We start from the raw sequence: 23,675 nt of genomic DNA on the forward strand, positions 1-23,675 counted from the left end.
AATTGGAATTAGTTATACTTTTAGGTAAGGAATTCTAAAGGCGATGGCCAGTAAACTTTAGGGACCGTAGCCGGCCATATTGAGTAGTATTAACTGAGGCTACATAGATATTTATGTTACTTGATTGCCTTGTTGAATAGGAATGAACAAAGATGTAAATTTGAAATATTTGCTGAAAGAAGGGGGTAACAGTCTATGTGACCACTGATAAACAAAAGAGAGAATTTGTAATTTAATAACATCATTGAGCTTAAGAAGATTGAGGGATTTAAACAGAGGCTTAGAATGGGATTTTTGTTCTCTGAAAGAAATTATTCTGATTGCTTTTTTTGGATAATAAATAATTGTGTTAGAAATAAGGGAAAGGCTAAACCCCAGACATGGACGCCATAGGTGAGGAATGGATTGATAAGGGAGTAATAAAGCATGACAAGAATATTTCTGTTGATAAAGTGTCTCACTTTTGAAAAGATACCCACAGTTTTGGATAGTTTTAAACTATCCAAAACGTTAATATCACTTTTTCATGTTAAGTTAGAATAAATGTTAAGTCTAGGCACTTAGTGCAGTCAACTTTATTAATTAGTACATCATCAATTTTAATTCGTGATGACTGATTAGGTTTAAGTTTACTGGAATGAAGAAAAAAAAAAACATAGAGTTAGTTTTTGAAATACTAAGTGCTAATCGATTACATTTCATCCATCCAGCAACAGATTTTAGTTCACGATTGAGGGTTGTTTCAAGGTGGCCAAGGTTTTTGCTAGAAAACTAAATTTTAGTATCATCAGCAAATAGATGGTATGTTAGTAAGCTAGAAATATTGGACTAACCATTTACTTATAACAAGAATAAAAGGTGTCCTCAAATAGATCGTCGTGGAACACCACAAGTCACTGGTAATGAAAGTGAGTTATAATCATTAACATTTATAAATTGTTCTCTTTGGAATAAGTAAGATTTAAACCAATCAAGCACAACACCTCTTGTTCCATAGTGTACATCTTATTCCATAATGGTTAAACTTAGTTAATAGGATTGAATGATTAATAGTATCAAATGCTTTTTTCAGATCTATAAATATACCACAACCAAATTCATTATTATCTATGGACTGCCGAATAGATTCAGTGAGATAAGAGCATGGGTAGTCGATCATTTTACTCTGAAACCAAACTGAAGTGGATAAAGTATTTTTAATTCTTCCAAATAACTGTAGAGGCGATGGCTCATAGCTTTTTCAAATAATTTACTAAAGTTAGAAAGAACAGAAATTGGTCTATGTCAAATCTTGAGCTTTTCTAAAAAACAGGAGTAATCCTCGCTAATTTTAATTTCTCGGGAAAATTACCTCTAACAAAGGAATCATTGACTACAAATGCAAAAGGCTCGTGTATATGGTCCCTAATAGTTTTCAAAATAATAACAGGTACACTGTAGGGGCCAGAAGACTTGCTAGCATCCATCTTACCAATAAAAGTCCAAATGTCATTTAAAGTGACAGGCGATAAAAAAAAAAATTATCCTGAGTAGTTTCCCTTAAGGTAGAATAACAGGTTATGACTTTCCCGGGGGATTCCCTTCTCCCTAGTCTTATCAATATTAGCAAAGAAGTTGTTAAAGATGTTAGAAATGTCATTAGGGTTATCAACAGACTTATTGTTATTTAAAATGCAAGTTATATAACTGTTTTCACATTTATCAATATTTAAAATTGACCTAATACCGGACCACAACCTCTGCATGTTAGACTTATTTAAAGAAAAATATTGATTAAAGTATTTGGATTTACTATCTTTCAGATCTTTAACAGCCCTGTTTCTAATTGTTTTTGTAGAGATAATGAATATTCGGATCTAATTGTTTACTTTTAAGTAATTTGGAATAAAGTTTGTCTCTATATTTAATTTTAGCAAGGATTTCTCTAGTGATCCAAGGTTTACACGATATTTTAACCTCCTTCTTGGAAAGCCTCTTCTAAGGTATATGCGTCCTGCAAACAGAGTCGATTTGGTTATAGAAAAGATCAAACTTGCCATTAGTGTTTAAATTACTATTGTAGATAGATGAGAAATCAAGGTGAGATACTTCATAAACAAACATTTTAAACAATTTAAGGAGGCATAATTGACTTTAAGGTCTTCAATGATCAGAAACTGTGGGAAATGATCACGGAGAAATCTCAGTAACTAGATTTCCACTAACAGCATTAAAGTTGTATGTGTTAGCAGAAATGTTGTCAATTAAGGTGGCACTTCTATCAGTTACACGGGTTGGTTGGAGAATATAAGGCTATAAACAATTAGAGCTCATCATATTAAGAAATTTTTCAGAAGCAAGATGGTTTACACAATTTAGTAGGTTAATATTAAAATCACCTAGTAAAAATAGGATCTTCCTCGCCTGTTTAAATTATCAAGGGAAAATACATATTACATTACACTGATGGCATTTATATATTTACAAACCCAAACTATACGTTCATCTTTGTTAAGTTTCGAAGATGGAATGTGCTCTGAGAAAAGGTCTTTAATTTGATTATTCACTTCATTTACTTAAGGATTTGACAAAGCAGTAGCGGAGCAAAGCAATAGGACATAAGTCCCCTACTAAGTTTAAGCTCCAACCCAAACCTCTCCTAAATATTAACCTAATAATTTAAATAGACTAAATAGGCTGCTTAACAAGTGCACGCATCAAGGATATTTACTCGGCGACATTTAGGAGGAATTATTTCAAAGGTACGAAAGTTGTCACCATCAAAAACGTTGAAAAGTCTTTTGAAATAAAACGACTTAAATGTACGCTTAAAGGAGTCAATAAACTCAACCTGCCTAACATCATTAAGTATATTGTTCCACAAATTTTCTATCCTATTAAAATAGCAGTCCAGAAATGTTGATGTACATTTATTATTAATCTTTAAGTTCAGCCCAGGGCACGCTTAAGAGATTGCTTTGGCATAAGAGATTGCTATAGGTAAAAAAAATAAGAATAGCTCTCTCAAATTTTGATTTCAAATAATAAGTGACTGAACAATTCACGCCGCAATCCTTGATTTTTCAAAAGCATTCGACAAAGTTCCCCATCGCCGATTCTTGAAGAAACTTGATTATCACGGAATTCGTGGCCCACTACTTAACTGGTTTGAATCGTTCCTAACACAGCGTACCCAATCAGTGGTAATTGAGGGGGCATCATCTGCCCCTTTAGTTACGACATCTGGTGTTCCCCAAGGAACAGTCTTAGGACCGCTACTGTTCTCAATGTATATAAATGACTTACCTGATACTCTTAAATCTACTGTTAGACTTTTTGCTGATGATGCATTGTTATATGGGACAATTTGTTGTGATGAAGACACAGCCGATCTCCAAGAGGACTTGTGTAGATTAGAAGAGAGGATGATAGTTTGGAAAGAAACTGTTTGGGGCTTCGTCGGTGGGAGTGACGAAATAATTTGGATATATCAACAAAGTTGAAGTGGTAAACTGGCCACCGTAATGATTACAAAAGCTGACGTTTCGAGCGTTAGCCCATCGTCGGAGCGAATAGATAGAATATAGATTAGAAGACTGGCAACAAACGTGGAAGATGGAATTGAATCCTTCAAAGTCTAAGATCATGTGTTTTACAACCAAGAGAGATCCTCCAAAGCGAGAATACCTATTCTGTGGACAAATCCTAGAAGTGGAATCTCATCCTTATCTGGGGGTAATGCTCGATAACAAAATGAGGTGGTCACCACACATTGAAACAATCACATCTAGGGCAAATAAGGTCCTGGGACTTTTCAAGCGAAACCTGTGGAATTGTCCAAAGTCAGTGAAAGAAACCGTGTATATGACGCTTGTGAAGCCAAAACTCCAGTATGCCTGTAGCGCATGGGACCCACATTACCAGAAAGATAGAGCCGCTCTAGAAAGGGTACAGCGGAAAGCAGCCCGCTTTGTCACTAGAAATTACGATCGAACAACGAGCGTGACGGAAATGCTGCAAGACCTACAGTGGGACACACTTGAAACAATGAGAAGAAATGCAAGGCTCTCCACTATGTACAAGATGTGCCACGGCCTCCTAGATGGGGGGATTATTTGATAACAAACAAAGAAAGGAGAACTCGAGGAAGCCATGATTTTAAATTTATTGTACCGAAAGGACATAAAGATATTTTTAGATTTTCTTTTTTCCCCAGGACAATAACTGAATGGAACAAACTCCCAAAATAAACTGTTTCCAGCCAATCCCTTCGTATTTAAAAAAAAAAAAAATAACTTAAATTTATTTATCGGTAGTTTTAAATAGTTTTTAATAATTTTCAATAGTTTTTAATAGCGTTGTATATTTAGTATAGCTTCACTTATTAGTATCTTAGAGTTGGCGTGATGTCCTAAACGATTTTCCTGACATAACGATATTTAGATTTAGAGTTAGATTTAGAACTATTTAAAAAGGCTGGTACTTAGGAACAAAGAAAATAAGTAAATAGATAAAAACTGGGAAATGTCATCTCAATAACAAACGCCACAAAGAACGATGTAGTCCTGTGTAATGGTACGTATCTTTGAAGCTTAATAAAATGAACATAGCACTTGACATTTTATTTGTTGTCCAAAAAAGCTTATCGCTCCAACAAAATCAAAGAAACAGGCAAGAGATACGGGATTGATTAAAGCTTACTCGATGCTACGCCGGAACCTCGTTGGTTCTTTAAACAACAGGCGACATACGGCGACGCTCCTGACAAAACACACAATGTCTGGATCGTAAAGTTGCTACTATCTCGTATTTACAGTAACGCGCGCTTATGAAACGATCATTAAACATTGATACGCGAGCAAGCTTCTTTCGTTCACTTAGATTGCCTTGAGCATTGTCAGCTTTCTAAAAGTATAATCTTGGATCGAGCTCAGTCGATTGCTTGACATGTCCTTAGAGAGGAAAACATTGATAAGGGAGCGATGGAGTACAAAAGGATTGATTTGAGAGGGATTCTTGGGAGGGATGTCCTCAGTTTTCCAGTTTTTGATCATAAAATTACACTATTGATCGAAACACTACAACATTTTCTCAGCCCTCTCAGCTATGCAAATGATTGCTTCTTATGTTACTGTGTGATGTGTGATACGAAAATGTTCCTCGGCCTCAGCCCACGAGGAGCTCATTTGGTGGTTTTACAAATCCCTAAAGAGGAAAAAGTCGATAAAGGAGCGGTGTAGTACAAAAGGATTGACTTGAGAGGAAGGTTATCGATTGTCTTTGTCTTTCAGTTTCCTAATATGATCTAATACAAGAACGAAGTTGCAAGAAGGTACTTACAGTATTGCCGTGTTGGGGGGAAGGTCACGCGGTATGTTTGTAATTCCTTTGCACGTAATACTGATTCGATGGTGGCCAAAAGGTTTGCACAGACAGCTTCCTGGATTTAAATATAATGGACAACAGAACCCAGAGGCCATGAGCCAGAGCACCAAAACTAAAGGTGCTAAAGGATTGCAAGTCAATGACCGGATTGAAGATGCCTTGCTCATCTGTTCAATTTAAACAAAAATATATGTATATATCCAGTGAAAATTAACAAATGAATTATCCACTATCTGCATAATGTATGATTTTCGAGATACATGTATGCTAAATCCCACAGGGGATCAACGAACGGCAGTCTAAATCCCACGGGGATCAACGAACGCTTTTCATTCCACTAATTTATTCTTGTTTTTCTCGTTGCCATGTTCCCACCAATAATGTAGCTCCATTTTCTGCCTTTCTCCAAATATAAGACCTCCCATCCCTCAGAGAATTTGTATATTTGCTGCGTGTAAATAGGTTTAAAGTTTTTTCAGCATAGGTTGTTAAACGAGACGACTGTGTTATGTACGTTTGGTATAATACGAATTGATTGTAAAAATCGTGTTTGAAGGCTGCTGATGAATGGAAATACAGGATGAAGCTCTTTCTAGTCCTTTCTAACAAACTGGGTCATTATCCAAATATTTAAACGAAGGAAAACGTTTCCGCATAAAGTAATTTCAAGCGCCGACTAAATTACCCACCACTGTATGTTAGGAATAATAGTAATTGGAAAGAATAAAAAAATATTACCTCAGTAAGGCTTTGGGCGGGTCTGCTTTCAGGCGATGTTAAAATTGCAAAACAAATATTATTCTGCCTAATTAGTTTAAAATCGTTGAATATTAACTTATATTGAGGTAATTTCAATTTTCATTTTCATCGAACGGTCTGAAAAACGAAAATCGAATTTCAAAAGGGTTAATGAACTTGTTTTGCTTCAATCGATGCTTTTACGAAGATAAAAGATATAAAGTTCCAAGTTGCTCAGCCTTAATTGTTAGTTTACCCCAAGCCTACTTAATTTGTAACTGCGATATTCCTTTGCACTTAATACCGATTCGATGGTGGCCAAAAGGTTTGCATCGACAACTTCCTGGATTAAAATCTAATGGACAACAGAACCCAGAGGCCATGAGCCAGAGCACCAAAACTAAAGGTGCTAGAGGATTGCAAGTCAATGACCGGGTTGAAGATGCCTTGCTTTTGTTAGAAAGGACCAAAGAAAAGCTGCCGAAGTGGAAAGAGCAGTATCATAATAACTACTAGGTTACATTTTGCGTAATCAGCACATAATCAGCTTAACTACAGGGTTTGACGGCCATTTATTTCGGGTTATAGATTGAATCTGAAAAATCTAAATATTAAGAGCGCCTTTGTGAATTGACCGAGTGAAAATCGAAAAGTGTGGCACATGGTCGACAAATTGAAGACCTTCCTATTTTTGCCCAGAGACGCCTTGTAGTTAATATAATAACGTGGTAAAGTTTTTTCCCCGACTTGCTTCTTTCTTCTAGAAAATTCACGAAAACTGAAACGAGCGTTGGTAGCCGTAAAATGGCGGAAATTAGTGCCTCCAGTAGAGGCAAATGGACTTGGTCCATGAAAAGCTCAAAAGAAAGCAAGCTCGCATCAATTTTATGAATTTGTATCAGAAGGACTAAGGTATGGTGCAAGTCTAAAATTGGACCATTTCCTTTAATTTGGAGTTCGCGGAAAGCTTTTGAAAATCACCAATATTTCAATCCAAATATGACATTTCGTAGCAAATTTTCAACTATCATTTTCATTTCCTCCGTAATAAAGAAGGCTGCCTCCTGAAGCCTCCACAAGCAAAATAACAAATTTAAAGAAAATCTTGAGCAAGATTGGACTAGACCAGCGCTTTGCAACATTTTGGAAAACGTCCTCAGAATAATAATTCTAGAAGAGAAAAACCTGAAAAAAGGGTTAGCTAAATAATTCTCCTAAAAAGATGCCTTACTAGGGCTAGTAACCCTTCTAGAATGTATCGCATCTTTGTGACCTCTCCTTCATCCAACGCCTAAAGAACAGGTGATCTAGTCCGACTGCTGGAGGTGTGTTGGGAATTGGCGCTCGATCTAAAATGAAATCTACTAGGGCCTCAACATCGGTGTTGCTGACAACCTTTAGGTGTTCAGATATAACTTTACGGCACGACTTTTAGCTAAAGTAACATTAGCTGAAGTATTAAAGGCATAACATTTTTCTCGATACAGTTGTTTTAGTTTGCGAACAGTTTCCAATTTGGGAAGAACTTTCTTAACTCAGCTAAGATTCTTTGTTTATATTTGGAATTACAAATTTCAAATCGTTCATTATACATTTATCCTCAATTCTAGTTCACCGTGGTAGTCTATTTCAATTATTTGGTACTTTGCCTCTGTTTCGTCTTTATTCTGACTTTTGATCCTTTCCCTAATCTTTTTTTACTCGAGCTTTCCGGAGAAAACACCCGAGCTATAAAATCGGTTGTTTTTTGTTTTGTTTTGTTTTTTTCGTGTGTGTCTGTGTGTTCAGTCAAAATAACGCAGTTCCACTACAGCGCACGCGCGAAGAGTAAGCGCATGCGTCGAATGTACCCCAGAGTGCATGGTTTAAAGCAATGGCTGCTTTCGTGGACAGTTCCTTGCTTGATGCACGCGAAAGAAATTCGATGGCTATTACGCTCAATATATATACAAAGTCACACACTGTTCGTGGTAAACCCACTCTAAAACTTGTGGAACGTCTTGGGAACTAGTCGGTCCGCGAACTTTACGAGAGGTCAATTTACGAGCGATCTTGACGAGTGAACCTTGTATCGAGAAATATCAAGCGAAAGCTGCTCTATCAAACGAGCTATCTCATATTCTGTTTACATGTAAACACAACCGTGTATTTAAATATGATCGAGAACCCAGTAGAATACCAGAAGCTACTCTAAAACGTCCCAGAAGAAAGGGCAGAAAACTGAAGGAATCGAATTTTTTTATGAGCGTATTCGTCCAAGCATACCGAAGTCCTCTCGGCTACGTCGTTATGTGAAGGTTAGAAGAGTTACAAGGAATGTTTGTAAGCTTAATAGGAAGAGGGTAAGATTAGATAAAGTTACACGACACGAGAAGAAGTATTTGTTGAATTGTTCTGTGAAGGCATATAGAGCAAGTCGGTATTTATCAATGTTTTCTTGTAATTAGACCCATGTGTCTTTATAAGAGTCAACCACACCTATCAAAGTATTGTAAGTTTCAACTGAGCTCAGATATAGAAAAAAACCCTGGACCTACTCCAATGTACATCGACCCTAGCAAAATAGTAGCGGCACCATATAGCCAGGCTAATGAGTTGGTATTTGGACAAACTCAGAAAAACAATGTGTTGCAATGAGTTTCTGCTCTTTGATTTACAGTAACAAACAAGGAATCAAATCTGCTAGTGAAGTTGAAATGGTAAACTGGCCACCATAACGATTATAAAAGCTGACGTTTGGAGCGTTAGCCCTTCGTCGGAGCGAAAAGAGGAATTGTGGGTTGTGTGTGCTTTTAAAGGCAGAAAATGGAACTACGTTATTGCTATAATAATAACGTAGCTCCATTTTCTGCCTTTAAAAGCACACACAACCCACAATTCCCCTTTTCGCTCCGACGAAGGGCTAAAGCTCCAAACGTCAGCGTTTATAATCGTTACGGTGGCCAATTTACCATTTCAACTCTCTTGATATATTCAAATTATTTCGTTACCCCCACCGACGCAGCCCCAAACAGTTTCTTTCGAAACTATCAGCCTTAATTCTGCTAATGATCTCGTGTCAGTAATTATCAGGGTCGGACACGTAAAGCGGCGAAGATGTCGAATAATAACAGAACAGCACTTCGACCAACAAGTTTAATGACGGCGAAGAATACCGATATTTACAAAACGATCCGGTCGCCCTTTCATCAAAGATCACGAGACTCAGGGACCCGTATAAACCACACGGTGAAGGGCGGTAAGCGAAGAAAAGGAACAGTTTTACGCACCTAAAATTTTACAAGCGCTTCACCACGTGCGAAAAAGGGGTAGCGAGTAAAATTACTACTGAAGGATTGTGGTCTACGTGACATAAGAAAAAAAATGAAAATGGAACGGACTAAAACATAAAACCTTGTTTAGCAATAGCCTCAACAATAATGAATATTGGTATTCAAATTTGTCTCAGTTAACCAGACAATCATTTTTAATGCAGACAGAATTAGCCACACCTTAAAATGTGTTGGAGACTGACTATGAACCTCAATACAATAAGAGCTACCCTGGTACTGTTCATCAAGATTACTTCAATTTTCTTAAACTTGGCCTTTAAAGTCATTGAAAAGTCTTTGAATTTCAACCTTTGGCTTCTGTAGGAACCTACTGCTATATGGCAATATGTTATTTTGATTGTTGTCTAGTACCATCACAACATTCATGACACTCCAGCTGACAAAAATAAACACAAGTAGACTTATTTATGACCAGCAATGACGAAATTTCGTGAAGACAGTAACAATGATAATATGGCAGTCCCCTGAAGATAACTCCATATGTGCGATATTGAAAGCCCGAGTTCACGCAGCTATGCGTTGAGTTTCATTGTAAGTTTCCTTTCTTTCCTTTGATGTGTTATAGTTGTTTGTTGTTTTGTGTTCTGCTTCCTGGCTCTTCTCAGTGTGTGATATTACTCAGTTACATTCAATTCTGAATGTAACGACTTACTAATAAGAAAAATGATCACATTGACAAGTTTGTTAAAACCTTATTCACGGTTATTCGTGGCTGTAAAATTACAAGATGGGAACAAGATTGAAATGATTTCAGCCTTGCGTGACAAACACTTGAATGTGTTTCATCTACAGCAATATCAGAATGCTTCCCGTCTACAAGGTCTTCGACAAACAACATTTGATCTACCGATGACTGAACTGTCGTCTTTCAAGTCCACGATGAGGTTCAATTTTACCCTAGAACTTTCTTAAAACTTAAATATGTTCGAATATGCCACGAAAAACAGACGTCCTCTGCTAGCTTATGGAATGCGATATTGTAAACAACTTCGCCATGGGAAAATGAATGAAAGTTTGACACGAAAGCAGTGATAAAAACTAGGCTAGCTAATTGTATTGATTTTCTGATCGAAGAAAGCTTGGCGAAGATGTCGTTGCACATCTGTAATGATCCGTCAGGAAGAATATATCCAAGAGCTTCTACAGTTGAAGAAGCGTGGGTGTTTTCGAATGTTTTTAAAAGCTTTTTAAGGGTTTTACTGGAGCGAATTTGTATAACCCGTTCGTTGCACGCATACCTGTAGTGCTTATCAATATACTTGCCTTTATGCAGATTTTTGTGCCTTTACTGTCTCCATCAGCAGACGAACATCCTTATCTTCTACAGTAATGGTTGATTAAATGAAAAGTTCCTAACTGTGCTTAATTGTTCTTCGGAAGAAAACAATAATCCAAAGTGATTGCAGGTATACATACAAAGGAAACTGAAAAAACAGGTTCCTGGGGTTTTTCCCTTTAAAAATTTACATATGCCCCAGCTATATTAGGCATAGTCTCGGTGTCGATGCTTTTAAGTCCTCTCGAAAAACTTATCTCTTTAAATCTTATCTTATCTCCTAGGTATTGTAGGTTTTATTATTCTATTGTCTATTTCTTATGTGAAGTGCTTTAGAACTTTTGTATAAAGCGCTATGTAAATGATGCTTTTATTATTATTATTATTATTATCATTATTACTATTAAAGCAGGTTCCTGGGGTTTTTCCCTTTAAACTGAAAGGAATAACAAAATATTGTGTGATATGGTACGCAAAAGTGCATCAGAATTCAATGGATATAGTTCATTGTACGCCAATACCCTCCAAGCCGCACATCCTCTTTTTAGATAAATTTGCAACATTATAACCGAATTTCTCAGACCGTTTAAAGTCGACCACGATTCATTCACCATATTTCCGGCAAGCGAGTTTCTCTTACATCAAGTGGATAATATGCTAATATGTCAAGTCATCTGGAAAATGTGAACAGTGTTCACATCCAAGATAATTTTTTAAGACAAAGGAACAATTTCAAAAACATCTCGCAGGAGAGATTTCTAAAAACGCTGATTAATCTTGCAGAAAGATAGCGTTTAATGTCACAGGAGACCATACTACGATGTCGAATCCAACTAGCATTCTGACCCACTACAGTTATTGCGTGTTACTTAGGAAGCGTTATATCTTTACATCAAATTAACGGGTAAAAGAGATAAAGCTACCATTGGATATCTAGTTAATTGAAGACAGGAGACTATGTTTCATGGGATGCATGGGACTCTACAGATAGATCGCATCTAAAGATAGATAGACAGATAGATAGATAGATAGATAGATAAATAGATAGCTTTATCAAAAAATCACATGACAGCCTAATGAGGCTGAATTGCATGAATATTTACAATTCAATACTGGCTAAAATTATAAATTATCAGTTCACAGAGCATATTATTTACAAGAATAATACAAGAATAATGCATATACACAGACCTGGGAGAAACGCTTGGTGCGCATTATTGGGTTAATAAACAGACGTTTATTTCTAAGATTATCAGTAATATGGTTCTTCGGTGGAAAAAAATGAGTTTTGTGCTGGGTATTGGACACTATCGGTTCGAAGCATTTATTAATTCGAATATATCAATAAAGTTAAAATGGTGAATTGACCACAGTCACGATTATAAAAGCTGACGTTTCGAGCGTTAGCCCTTCGTCGGAGCGAAGAGAGGAATTGTGGGTTGTGTGTGCTTTTAAAGGCAGAAAAAGGAGCTACGTGATTGGTGGGAACATGGCAACGAGAAAAAACACGAATGAATTAGTGGAATGAAAAGCAACGTCAGATTTTATAATCGTAACGGTGGCCAATTTACCATTTCAACTTTGTTGATATATTCAAATTATTTCGTTACCCCCACCGACGCAGCCCCAAACCGTTTCTTTAGAAACTATCAGCCTCGAAACATTTATTACTTTGTCCGATACGTCTATCCTTCGGTGAGGTAAAATTAAACAATGAAAGGTTGTCAAGATATGAGAGGTCAGGTGAAATTGCAGAAAGGGCTCGCTTTTGGACACATTCTATGTCGTTGCTTAAATAATCAGGCAGTACATGATGGTAAAGAGGAGCACAATATTCGAGTGGAGGTCTAATACAAGTATGCTAGAAACTGATGATATTACGAGCCGGAACTTTGGCGCGCTTTAGCAATATGAGAAAGAATATCCGCTTTTTAGCCTTTATTAGTACCTCAGAAATATGACAATTCCATTGTGGGTGCTGTCTATTGTTACGCGTTTTAACATTGTTTACACGTTCAAGTTCCTTAGAGTTGACAGTAATCGCATCAAACTGGTGTTGTGTTCTTTTAATGTCAATCAGCAGTTCTTTACAATTATGCCATCAGAGCCACCGGCCTTTCTCGAATTCAGCTCTAAAAGAAGCTTAAAGACCTTTGATGGGCTGATCGTTAAGACTTCAGAGTTGTTCGAAAATGGAGGAAGACACACAAGCGGGCCCTAATCCTGCATTGGCTCAATAGGAGCAGTACTGATCATATTTGCAGTGTCTAAGTTGAAGCGCACCGAGATCCCGTCAAGGTGGAGATACGAGCATATGTCTTCGCCACCAGTAGTCGGAGCCATACTCGCTATCATCTTGACCTCATTCCACGTCTAATATTGCACCATTTTTAAATTGGAGCTTATAGCTCAACTAACAATGTTCGAACGTTTTTTTTTTTTTTTTTTGTCTTTGAGCTCAACTTAACATTGAAAAAAATAATTTTCTATCTTGTTTTGACCCATTAGCACCGCGGCTCAGAAAAACGATGTAAGCGATGGTTGGGGAAAAAAGATCAGGACCCTGAGACACTCTTCCTTCAAAACTTGCGTATAGTAAGATTGTCGAAGTTATGTGACTTCTTATGGGGATCACATTCGAAAATTAAAAAGATGAGACACGTTTCTAACGGAGAATTTGGTTTATCAACTAAGTTGAGATTGTAAAGTGGCCACCGTAAGGAGTTAAAAAGCGGACGTTTCGAGCGTTAGCCCTTCGTCAGAGCGAATGGAGGAGTTGTGGGCTGTGTACATACTATACATACATTCAGCTTTATTTATACACGGCACCAATTTCATGTAAAATATGCTCTTCCATTAAATATACAAATAATCATTCATAAGCAGTCTAAAACCAGCACTATTTCTACTGATTAATACAATTATACAACTTATGCTAATACTAATATTCCAATACTATATACCAACAGCAATGCTTAAACTAAAAACTAATACTACAACTTGTCATAAAATAAGAGCTAATAAATCCTGAAATAAGAAGATCGTTAAAATTATAACAAAAAGCAATTGCTATGTCAGCAGGGATTCTTTGAAGGCAGCAACAGTAAATTTACCGTAGAACAGCATCCACAGGAAGCCAGAGGACTTGATCCATTTGAAGAGATGTCAACAACGGCCGCTGCAGCAGGCTCCTCTGAATTAGCGAGTTCAACCGAAGGCACGTTCGAGTCGTTCGGGTTGTTAGCTTGTAGGGCGAGTAGTTCATCTTTCGACGAATAAGATTTCTTCAGCTTTGTTCGCAATGATGCAGAATCAGTGCCTTGGGTTTGCATCGTGTGAGTGGTCGAATACTATTTTATAACTATGTCACCAACTCTAAAAGTGAGCGTCTTGTGGGTTTGGTCTTCTGAGAATTCGCCGATATCGTTGATTTCAAGAAGAACCTTGATTAAACAAATAAGTTCTTCAAAGTTTCCAAACCATTTAAATTGATAATTTTTTTGTAGATAGCTGAGTTTACTCACAAGAACCGCAAAATTACTGTTTGATGTAGAAAGTTGCTCATATTCTTGACCAGAAAATGGCAGAGCGTACGAAGCAACTCCATGCGTGGCTGCCATTACTCGATACTTCATAGTTTAGCGTTATTGTGGGATAGGAGACGATGACGAGGATTTCACCTCTCACGGTTACGGCATATAATTAGAAGATTACTTATGTGTTTGGGTTTATATGTAGAAAGCGGAGCTACGCTATTGGTGGGAACATGGCAACGAGAAAAACACGAATAAATTAGTGGAATGAAAAGCTTTCGTCGATACCTGTGGGATCAAGAGTGCCGATTTGAAAGATAAACTTTTGCTCGAGAGTTTTGCGGCTTTCCGTGCTGCCTAAATGTAAGGAAAGACCGCAGATTGCCATATGTTGCTTAGAATGATTAGGTAAATTAAAGTGTCTAGTGACTGGTTTTGACGCGTCCTTGCCGTTCCTTTCTACGTCGCGAAGGTATTCTCGGAAACGGTCACCTAGTCGTCTTCCTGTTTCGCCGAAGTACAGTAAAAACCCGCCGTCAAGAACACCCATTTTCGGGACTCAGGCTTATTTGGTTCTTATATATCGGGTATTTCAGGTGAGATCAGCCTGAAAGTGTTCTCAAGTGTTCCTAATTGTTTACTTCTAAACAAATGTAAGGGATTTACTAACTATGATGAAACACATAATTTTGAACAATTTGTTGTACATTTGCTATACACAGCAAGTGAAATTACTAGCCTTTATACAGAGATCTTAGTGCAATACCACAGTAAAGCTACAGACACTGTTTGTTCTATTAAACTGAAAAGGGAATAATTTTTATATATAAGATCAATTTTCAATTTTCAGGCTGAATGTGTTCTTATATATATACGCCTTTTTTACCAAATTTCAGCCTGGGAGTTCTTAATCCACATGTTCTTGTATGCGGGTTTTTACTATATATCTTTTTGCAATAACCGCAAGTTATGCAAGAGATTACGTTGGCGGAGGCGCACGAGAAGACGGTGATCAGTGATCTTAATGGATCGTTTGGGTCACGATATTTTCTCAGCGTTGTGAATGAAAGGGCAAGTTTTGTATCATGCGCGAGCGCCTTTGAAGGTTCCGGGTTGATCATTAGTTTGGAATGAACTTCCGACCAAAAAATTGCTTATGTTTTTGTCGCGTTTAAATGAAATGAGTGGAGGTTGCGAAAAGATAGTACCAGTCTCTGAATCCTTTTGAAGTAATTTAAAGTTTTTGAGAATAATGGACTTAACTGAGTGGTTGTTAGGGTGAAACGTGGCCGGGGTTACCTAGTCGTAAAACGGCTAAACTAATTAGGGGTTAGGCGTAAAACATTGAAGAATTTTAACCATTAGCTGTCCAAGAAATTAACCCTGAAAAAGTTTGGTCACAACAATGGAAAGCTGTTCAAGTTTTCCGTGAATAGGCCAAAATTTGTAACCGTTAGCCGTAAAAGCGAGCACACCATTAAAGCCATCATTACTATATTGATTTGGGTAATTATTGAATGAGACACTTATTGAAAAATATTGCAACTAAGCGAAACTGCATGACTTTTTTTTTTTTCTGAAATGCCAAGTAGTTACAAGTAGCAAGGGGGTAGAAGAAGAAGCTCCTGATCCCGATTCACGCACGAATTTAAGAAAGAACCGCGCGTCACGTGTTCTTTAAAGAGCTTTTCACAAGTCACAAGAAGAGAACTTCAAATCTCGCCTTAACTTGTCTTTCTGTAAAACTCACTCGTCCTGCACTAATATTGGTCTAAATCACGCGTTAAAACTATATCTCTTTTTTAGTCAAAAAACAAAAAATGATCGGAAAATTAAAATATGACTAGATTGTCTGGGTGTATAAATTTGAAAAACTCATTCATACTCTTACTTTTTTTCTAAATATTTCAGATCACAGCCAATATTATTTTCGAAATTTTCCACAAGGAGGGTACCATGTTTTTCTGCCTTAAAGCGTTTGCCAGAGGTCATTCATCCTAACTGCAATACCTTGTCACGAGAGGCTGTCTCCGTTAATTAGGACGCGGATATTTTAAATTTCGTACACTCGAGGAAGCCTTCCCTTACCACAGGGCACTCTTAGGTTCGTGGCTGTATTTGTTTTGAAAAACACTCGTAACCAGTAGCGTAAGTAAAAATTGTCTTAGAAAGAAAAAAACCTAATAATAACTTGGATTTTCTCCGAATTTTCATTTGCTTATTGGAGATTGTCCCATTTCTGATTCAGTCTTATTCTAAAAGGGTAAATTCATGAATTCAATCTGAATAAGCCTGTGATAAAATTAAAACAAGCCGCGAATACTCATCTAAAGAAAATCGTCATTTTACAAAAGCGGTTTCTTCGTCTAATGTACTTTTCCGATTATACATCTCACAGTGCTCCTCTTTTTAGTCGTTCGGGAATTCTACCGATAAAAATGCTTTACTTCAAATTGGTTGCCTCTCTGTTACATGACATCAAAAATCGCTGTGCTCCTCCCAATATTTCTGAACTTTTTACTCACTCTGAACAGGTTCATTCCTACTCTACTCGTTTCTCAGTAGCTGGAAGCTTTTATATAAAACAGGCGAGAGCAAATCATCAGTTGTTTTCCTTTTCTAGAGTTGGTGCGAAAATATGGAATGGCATCCCCCATGAACTTCGTAAGCTAAGGAAAGCACCTTTTAAACGTGAGCTAACTCACCTGCTTTTGAAAATTCTTGAAATTGAGGAGTGACTGGCTCAGTTAAAACCTTTAACATGATTATCACTACTATCATTTATTATTTATTTTTATTTACTCATTTATTTATTTATTTCATTGTTGTGTGTGTGTGCGTGTGTGCGCGCGCGTGCGTGCGTGCGTGCGTGTGTGTGTGTGTGTATTTGAGAGAGCCTATACAGTGTCTGTTTAAGTAGCCCGCCTAGAATAGCTTTGCTAACTGCGGGCTAGAAATGTCTTTATTTCTCTAATTTTAAAAAAAGTCAATTTTTTTTTTTCAAACAAGGCTATAAAGCGAAGTCAGGCAAAGAAATATGTTCTGTGTATCTGGATGTATCAGGATGAATAGCAAGAACTGATGATTTTTTAGAGGATACAAGACACCTTTCAGATTTCAATCAAGCACTTAGATTAGCTTACTGACAACTTGATTACGGAAAATAGGGTTTGTACTAAATTAAATCATCTCCCGAATTTTTGAACCCTGAATACTCTTTATTTTTTGCAAATTTCAAATTTTGTTCCGGTTTTCACAAAAGAGTTTGGAGTATATTTATCTCTCCCATCTCTCCACCCTCTCCCCCTCTCATTCTTTCTTTCTTTCCTTTTTTCTTTTTTTTTTTTTTTTTTTGAGGATCCAATTAACCAGACCGATTGTTAAGCGTGCTAGTTTTCGAATGCATCTTTCTCGCGAAATTAAGTTCCACGGCTATAGGTACGGTAAAGAAACGTTCTTTATCATGAAAACTGACATAATTCGTGTTCGCAATTATGTGATTTAACAATCACCTCTTTCAAGAGTTAAACGTTCTCTATAACACACTTGAAAATACTCTGAGAGTCTGGCCGCGCCGTACATCCTTTGACTTAAAGAATGAGAAGACAAAACATTTCCTGTCACTGTGATTAAATTTAGGAGCCATCATTCGTGAAGAAACAGATCGAAAGCAGATTCCCCAGCTGCATGTATTTGGTGCATTTTTAATTTGTTCGTTACAGATATAACACGTTTAACCCCATTAAGCTTTTTACAAACAATTTTTGAGTAATCTGCGAGGTCATGTTTGCTGGTATTTGCAAATGGCATGGCTGATGGGTGTCAGCTTTGGCCGTGTGACGGTTGACTTTGAAACTATTAACAGCATTTTTCTGTTGATAAAACAGGGTGCGGGAATTTTGTCGTGTGGATCATTCCTGGCATATAAATAACAATGGAGTTTCGAAACTTATTTTCAAAAACTGTTTAGTGTGTTTACATTTAAATTTCCTTAAGCATTCTTCACTCGGAGGAAGTGGGCTCACTCCGGAGAAAGAAATTTCCCTTGCTTGGCTCAGCCCACTTCAAAATACATTCTTAGCATTCTCGTTGTCAAATATTCCCAGATTTCATTTTCGTTCTGTTACCATGTCAACAAGAGCTGATAGTCCTCGAGAGATCGCATATCCTTCATCCAGCGTTTGATCGTGACCATAGCTAATCTAGATCATAGTCAATCGTGACTTAAGTATTGTGCCAATCGTTTCATCATGGCTTCATCAAGGAAAAATAATCTGTTAACTGATGTTCAAAGATCCATTTTGTCTCGGTATTTTGACCAAGGCATGACTGGAAAGGGTCAAACCCACAACGATCTCATTGAACAGGCTAGTGCAGAAGCTAAAGGGGCTAAGGAAACTGTAAAGGTAAGACTTGCATTGGTTAAAATGCTTTTATAGATTCCATATATTTATATTAGATAGTAGCGTAAATATGGAATGTTGCTCGGATCCTTTTCTGTCATCTTGCTGGTAAGGCGTGTGTTTCAGACCCTTTTACTGGTGGTTGCTGCGAATGTCACGCACCGTAGTGAAATCTTCCAAGCGTTTTTACTATTAAATAAATTAGTTATACACTTTTGAATTAAATAAAAACCGATTCGATTTACTATTAGTTCTTTAATTGTTATTGATTATTTAGAATTGGATTGGAAGCGAACGAAAGAAGAGAAAAGCAGCGGCAAGTTCGACTTCAAGTGACCAAGTTACTGCACCTCAGCAAAAAGCGTAAAAAGCATCCCCTACATACGAGCTCCTACGTCATACAATAACTTTTGTAAGGAGCTGTTCAACAAAGGTAAAAGTTTATGAAATATTCTTCTATGCCACATATATTATTACGAACAAACAACACAGAAGTTAAACACCCGTTTTGAACTTGATGTTTCTTTTCAAAGTGAACTTAATCGAAGCTATGTTTGATCGAGTAGGGTTTTTGTCGTTCTTTAGTAATTGGATAATAGTTTAGAGCTAAACAAGAGAGTAATTAAACTAAACGCTCATGCGCACTTTGTATTTAAATTCTAGATCAGTGTCGAAACCTTTCTATGGTAGAAAGAAATTCGTGTGCTGCCAAAGAGTGGACGAAACTCACTGATGAAGAAAAAAATTTAGATAAGAGTTCGCAGAATATAGCGGGCGAATTGAATGCCGAAGATATTGAAAGGACCATAAAAAAGATAAGAGATCAAATAATTAAGCTGGTGAGTCATAATTATTATATTATTTTCAATTCCTCGGTGTTTGACGAGAATCAAAATAGTATATTCCACATTGATTCCGTTGACTTATTTCAATCAGTTCTCAAAATACTTCAACAACACGGGTCGGGGGAAATGTGAAAAGGTAAATCTTCAAATCCCCACCTCAATAGATCCTGTGAGTATTTGAGCATATAGATTTTGCATAAAAAACGAACAAAGAGAAAAAAAACATTTGAATATGGTAAAAAACAAAGATTGAAGTATAGAAAGCTGGAGAAGAGGAAGGAAGAAGAAGCAAAGAATGAAACTGAGTCGCAGAATTAAATCCTTAATCATTGAGTTGTTAAACTCTTTCCTGTCAGCTTAAATAAGCTTCTTGTTAAATCCATCATTATTTCATAATGCTGAAAATATATTGGCCTGTTCATTTAAAAGCTGTTGAACTGTCTCTTATAGGTAAACATTCTTGATGAATATGGCTGTTGCACTGCGGTACTACAAAAAGATCCTGATGGACAGTTGTTTGGTTTTGGATCTCCTGCAGGTCAAGACTTTTTGTCAAGGAATCCCGAGTTGATGTTTAAATTCAAAAGCCATTTTGGTGGTAAGCTTTTCACTATTTTTTCGCAGTGTATTTCTACAAAATCTAACACCTCCATGTAGGTCACATGTAATAAAGTTTCATGAGTAAAGTGTAAGATGCCGGGGGTTGTCCCATATACTGACTTCCGGAATATGGGAATGATCTGCTGAACAGGGTAGAGTTTTTCATGCTTAAGCTTTGTGTCAAAAATAGTGTATCCTTTTGAACTCCATTTCCAACTTTGTCTACAGTTCCTGTCAAGTAATTCAGGGTAAACATATACCATTATAATGCTAAATAACCAACTATCCTCAATGACAGTGACCACCACTCAAGAATTAAACTCTTTCTGATCTTATAGGTTATTATCAAAAAATATTTTTATTTGTCACAAGGGTAATTAATGGTGTAGGGATCCTGTGGAACACCCATATTCCCTAAACCAGTTGGAATACACCCTCGGAGTAGTTAGTAGCATCTAAATTATGTTTATTTACAGGTGCAGACAACAAAGATGTTAGATATAAAGACATAACAGCATTATTCAACCAAAACTACAGTAAGATTGCTGTGATTATTGTATGCATGCATTTGTGTGATTCCATGCACGTTCTTGTGATTACAACTTTTTGGATTCCAGCACACACCTCTTCATTAATAATTATTACTTAAATCTCTGGGAGCGTGTAATCCCATATATTGGATATCGTAGAAAATATATAAGAGTACACACTCCCAGATAATTAACTAATAATTATTAATTAAAAGATGCGTGCCTGAATCCAAAAAGTTGTCAGGGTTTCAAGCTCTGTGTCAAATAACAGGGTATTGACTATTCAAATCCATTTCCAATTTTTTTCTGTCACATTCAGAGTATATGAAGGTGTAGTCTGGTCGTACGGGTGATTGTAGTCCTGAGAAGGACTGTTGTCGGAGGTAGTGACTGACGTTTCGACAACCTGTGCGGAAGTCATCATCAGAGTCAAGTGATGATCACACTTGACTCTGATGATGACTTCCGCACAGGTTGTCGAAACGTCAATCACTACCACCGACAACAGTCCTTCTCAGGACTACACTCACCCGGACGATCAGACTACACCTTCACATGTTACCCCCGGGTTCAAACCATTTACTGCATTCAGAGTATAGCTTTATATACTAATGAAGCACTTTTAAATCTCGGCCTTTACCGAAAAAAAAAAAATGTGGCCTCCACCCTACAGTTGTTAAATTATAAAAATATTTTTATTCTGGCAGTTATTTAGCAATAACTCTTTTTATTTGTCATAAATACGATATATGAATTTGAGATTTTCAGGTTGACCATTTCGGGGTTCTGGCTGAACACCCGAACCCAAGTCCACATGGTGTTTACCCCTCAAGTTATGATAAAGGCTAAATTATTATTCATAGATGTTATAAAGTATATTGTTCTTTGGGTCTTGGGACCAACATCATTAAATACCACCTATATACTCAATCTTGTTATGGTTTGAGAATGCTTATATTATCTTTTACATTATCACTAATATCATACTTACTCAAAAATGTCAATGATGTCATATTGCTATTTCCTATAAGGGCAAGCCATAATGAATAATTATTGGAGCTCCTCCAACGTTATATAAAACTTTCTGTTCTCAGTGATACAGGTTTCTTAATCATTCTATAGTTGCTTTTACTGGCACAGCCAATTGAAAGCCCTTAAATTATTGTTATCAGGGATATCTATGGGGCTATGCTAAGTGTATCACAAAAAACTCTAAAATAAAGGATACACCAGACGATATTTTCATCAAAATAGGCGTGTTTTGGGAAGTCTCAACAGCCCTAGAAAATTATTACATTCTCCGAAATCTTAGTGCTAAAATTACAAAAAGGAACAGGTTCACAAATACTGGTAGTAATCAATTCGTTTTTCAACTTCAACTTTTTATTTGGTTATCCATATTTTTTCTTTGATAGACTGTTCAAAATAGAAACAGAATTATTATATACAGAGGCTTGTTTTTAGGTTAAAAGTATTTTGAGAGTTTGTAAGTGTATGAATCATGAGTACGATGCATGTTGCATGTTAGCTACCATTAAAAGATCTTGAAGGATGTATTTTAATCATCAAAAATAACACCTGTATGATGAAATCCATATGCACACAGAATTAATATATGCTGACTTAGTTTTCTCATTACCTTTAGGTCAAATGGTTGGAAAACCTTCAAGAGTGCCATACCTCGAGGGTGGTTTTGAGGTTGAGGGACTTCCTGATGATTTGCCTTTTCGGAAGCCTTTCATGTATGAAGCCCCATTGCAAGGAAATAGTGATGATGCTGTTGAGACTCCAATTGATCAAGAGCCCATCCCAACAGAAGCCACTCAACAAATACTGGCATCCCTCTTAGCCCACATTGCTGGAGACAGAGTGTCAAGGCGTGCACTTAGTGGTGGTGGTATCATAAAAGAAGAAGAAAGCGAGGGTTTAGAGCTCACATTCAGTAATCGTGAAATGTGGATCCTACAGTCATACGGCATCACATATTTTGATACAGATGCATGGAAGGGGCTTTGGCACAATGTTCAACCTGACACAGAGCATGATGGTGGTATCATCCTTCCTGTGCTGAGTGGAGGAGAGGATGAGAAGTTTTGGCTTTCTTTGTGCTCGCTGAAATTGGGCACTATTCTAAAAGCATCAAGTGGCAACGCACTAAAAGGACACTGGTTAGACAGGATTCCATCATCATCTAGTGAATATCGACTACTCACTGACATGACCAACAGTGTCACCAAGCTTAATGCCATCAAGCTCGAGAATGGCACACCTCTCTACCACTTGTATGATGCAACGCCTCTACATGTACTCTTCTGAGATTATAAAAATTTCCAATAATGTCAAGATCAACATGTTATATATTGGTAAGCGTTCTTTCCTTGTATCTCAGTTTTATTGCTAATCTGGTACCCCTGGGCAACAGAGCTAGGAGAGGTATCTTTGCATGGTTACCTGGGAGTGAGTGACTACCACTTTCATAATAAGCAAAGATGGTTGTAAAACATTCTAGAACCAGTTTTCACAATTTGCAAAAAAAAATTTCAATGGGTAATTATTGCTTATCTTGAAAACTAGCTACAGTAGCTAACTTATTTCTAGTTCTTTTAACAAAATTTGGTTATTTGAAGAAAAATTGATTCACTGATATCTCCACTTTTGGAGTAAGTGAAATAAATACTCTGAAACACCTACTTTTATACAGACAAGAATTTAATTTGCATTTGTAAAATATTTTACATTTCTCTGTCTAAGCTTCTATTGTAAGCTTCTATGTATTATATCTTTTAGGAAGTTACTATAGCATTCAAAACTGCAACTTGCACAATTATTGTACAAAATTTTCTATATTTTCAGTCCACACTGTTCTTTATAAAATGTTTTCATACATTTGCGATTGACAGGAATGCCTGATTGTGAAATTTAATTGCTGAAAACACTATTTATTTATTTATTTGTTTTTTTTTTTTTACTTTTTTAATTTACGGTTAATTGATATATTTTGGTGTGGGAGTATTTTGGATATTTTCCCAACACTTTGTCAGTATACATCTGTGC

The 23,675-nt window shown here is 36.8% G+C and overlaps 1 protein-coding gene and 1 long non-coding RNA gene across 3 annotated transcripts in view; one reads left to right on the forward strand and one right to left on the reverse strand.

Annotated features, from left to right (window-relative positions):
* Positions 1–10,884, reverse strand: part of LOC148733842 (uncharacterized) — a 39,090-nt gene extending 28,206 nt beyond the window's left edge. For both annotated transcript variants that reach the window (XM_088757381.1, XM_088757380.1), the window contains exons 1-2: positions 10,698–10,884; positions 5,320–5,531 (exon numbers count right to left, since the gene is read on the reverse strand). In XM_088757381.1, coding sequence (XP_088613507.1) covers positions 5,320–5,531 — 212 coding nt within the window. In that variant the 5' untranslated portion in view covers positions 10,698–10,884. The remainder of the gene's footprint in view (positions 1–5,319; positions 5,532–10,697) is intronic.
* LOC148733843 (uncharacterized) lies at positions 9,878–10,706 on the forward strand. The gene is made up of 2 exons (XR_016000142.1): positions 9,878–9,965; positions 10,227–10,706. It is a non-coding gene; the product is annotated as an uncharacterized LOC148733843 (long non-coding RNA).
* Positions 10,885–23,675: the final 12,791 nt, after the last annotated feature.

The sequence above is a fragment of the Stylophora pistillata genome, chromosome 4 (genome assembly GCF_964205215.1).
Source record: "Stylophora pistillata chromosome 4, jaStyPist1.2, whole genome shotgun sequence".
NCBI classification, from domain to species: Eukaryota; Metazoa; Cnidaria; class Anthozoa; order Scleractinia; family Pocilloporidae; genus Stylophora; species Stylophora pistillata.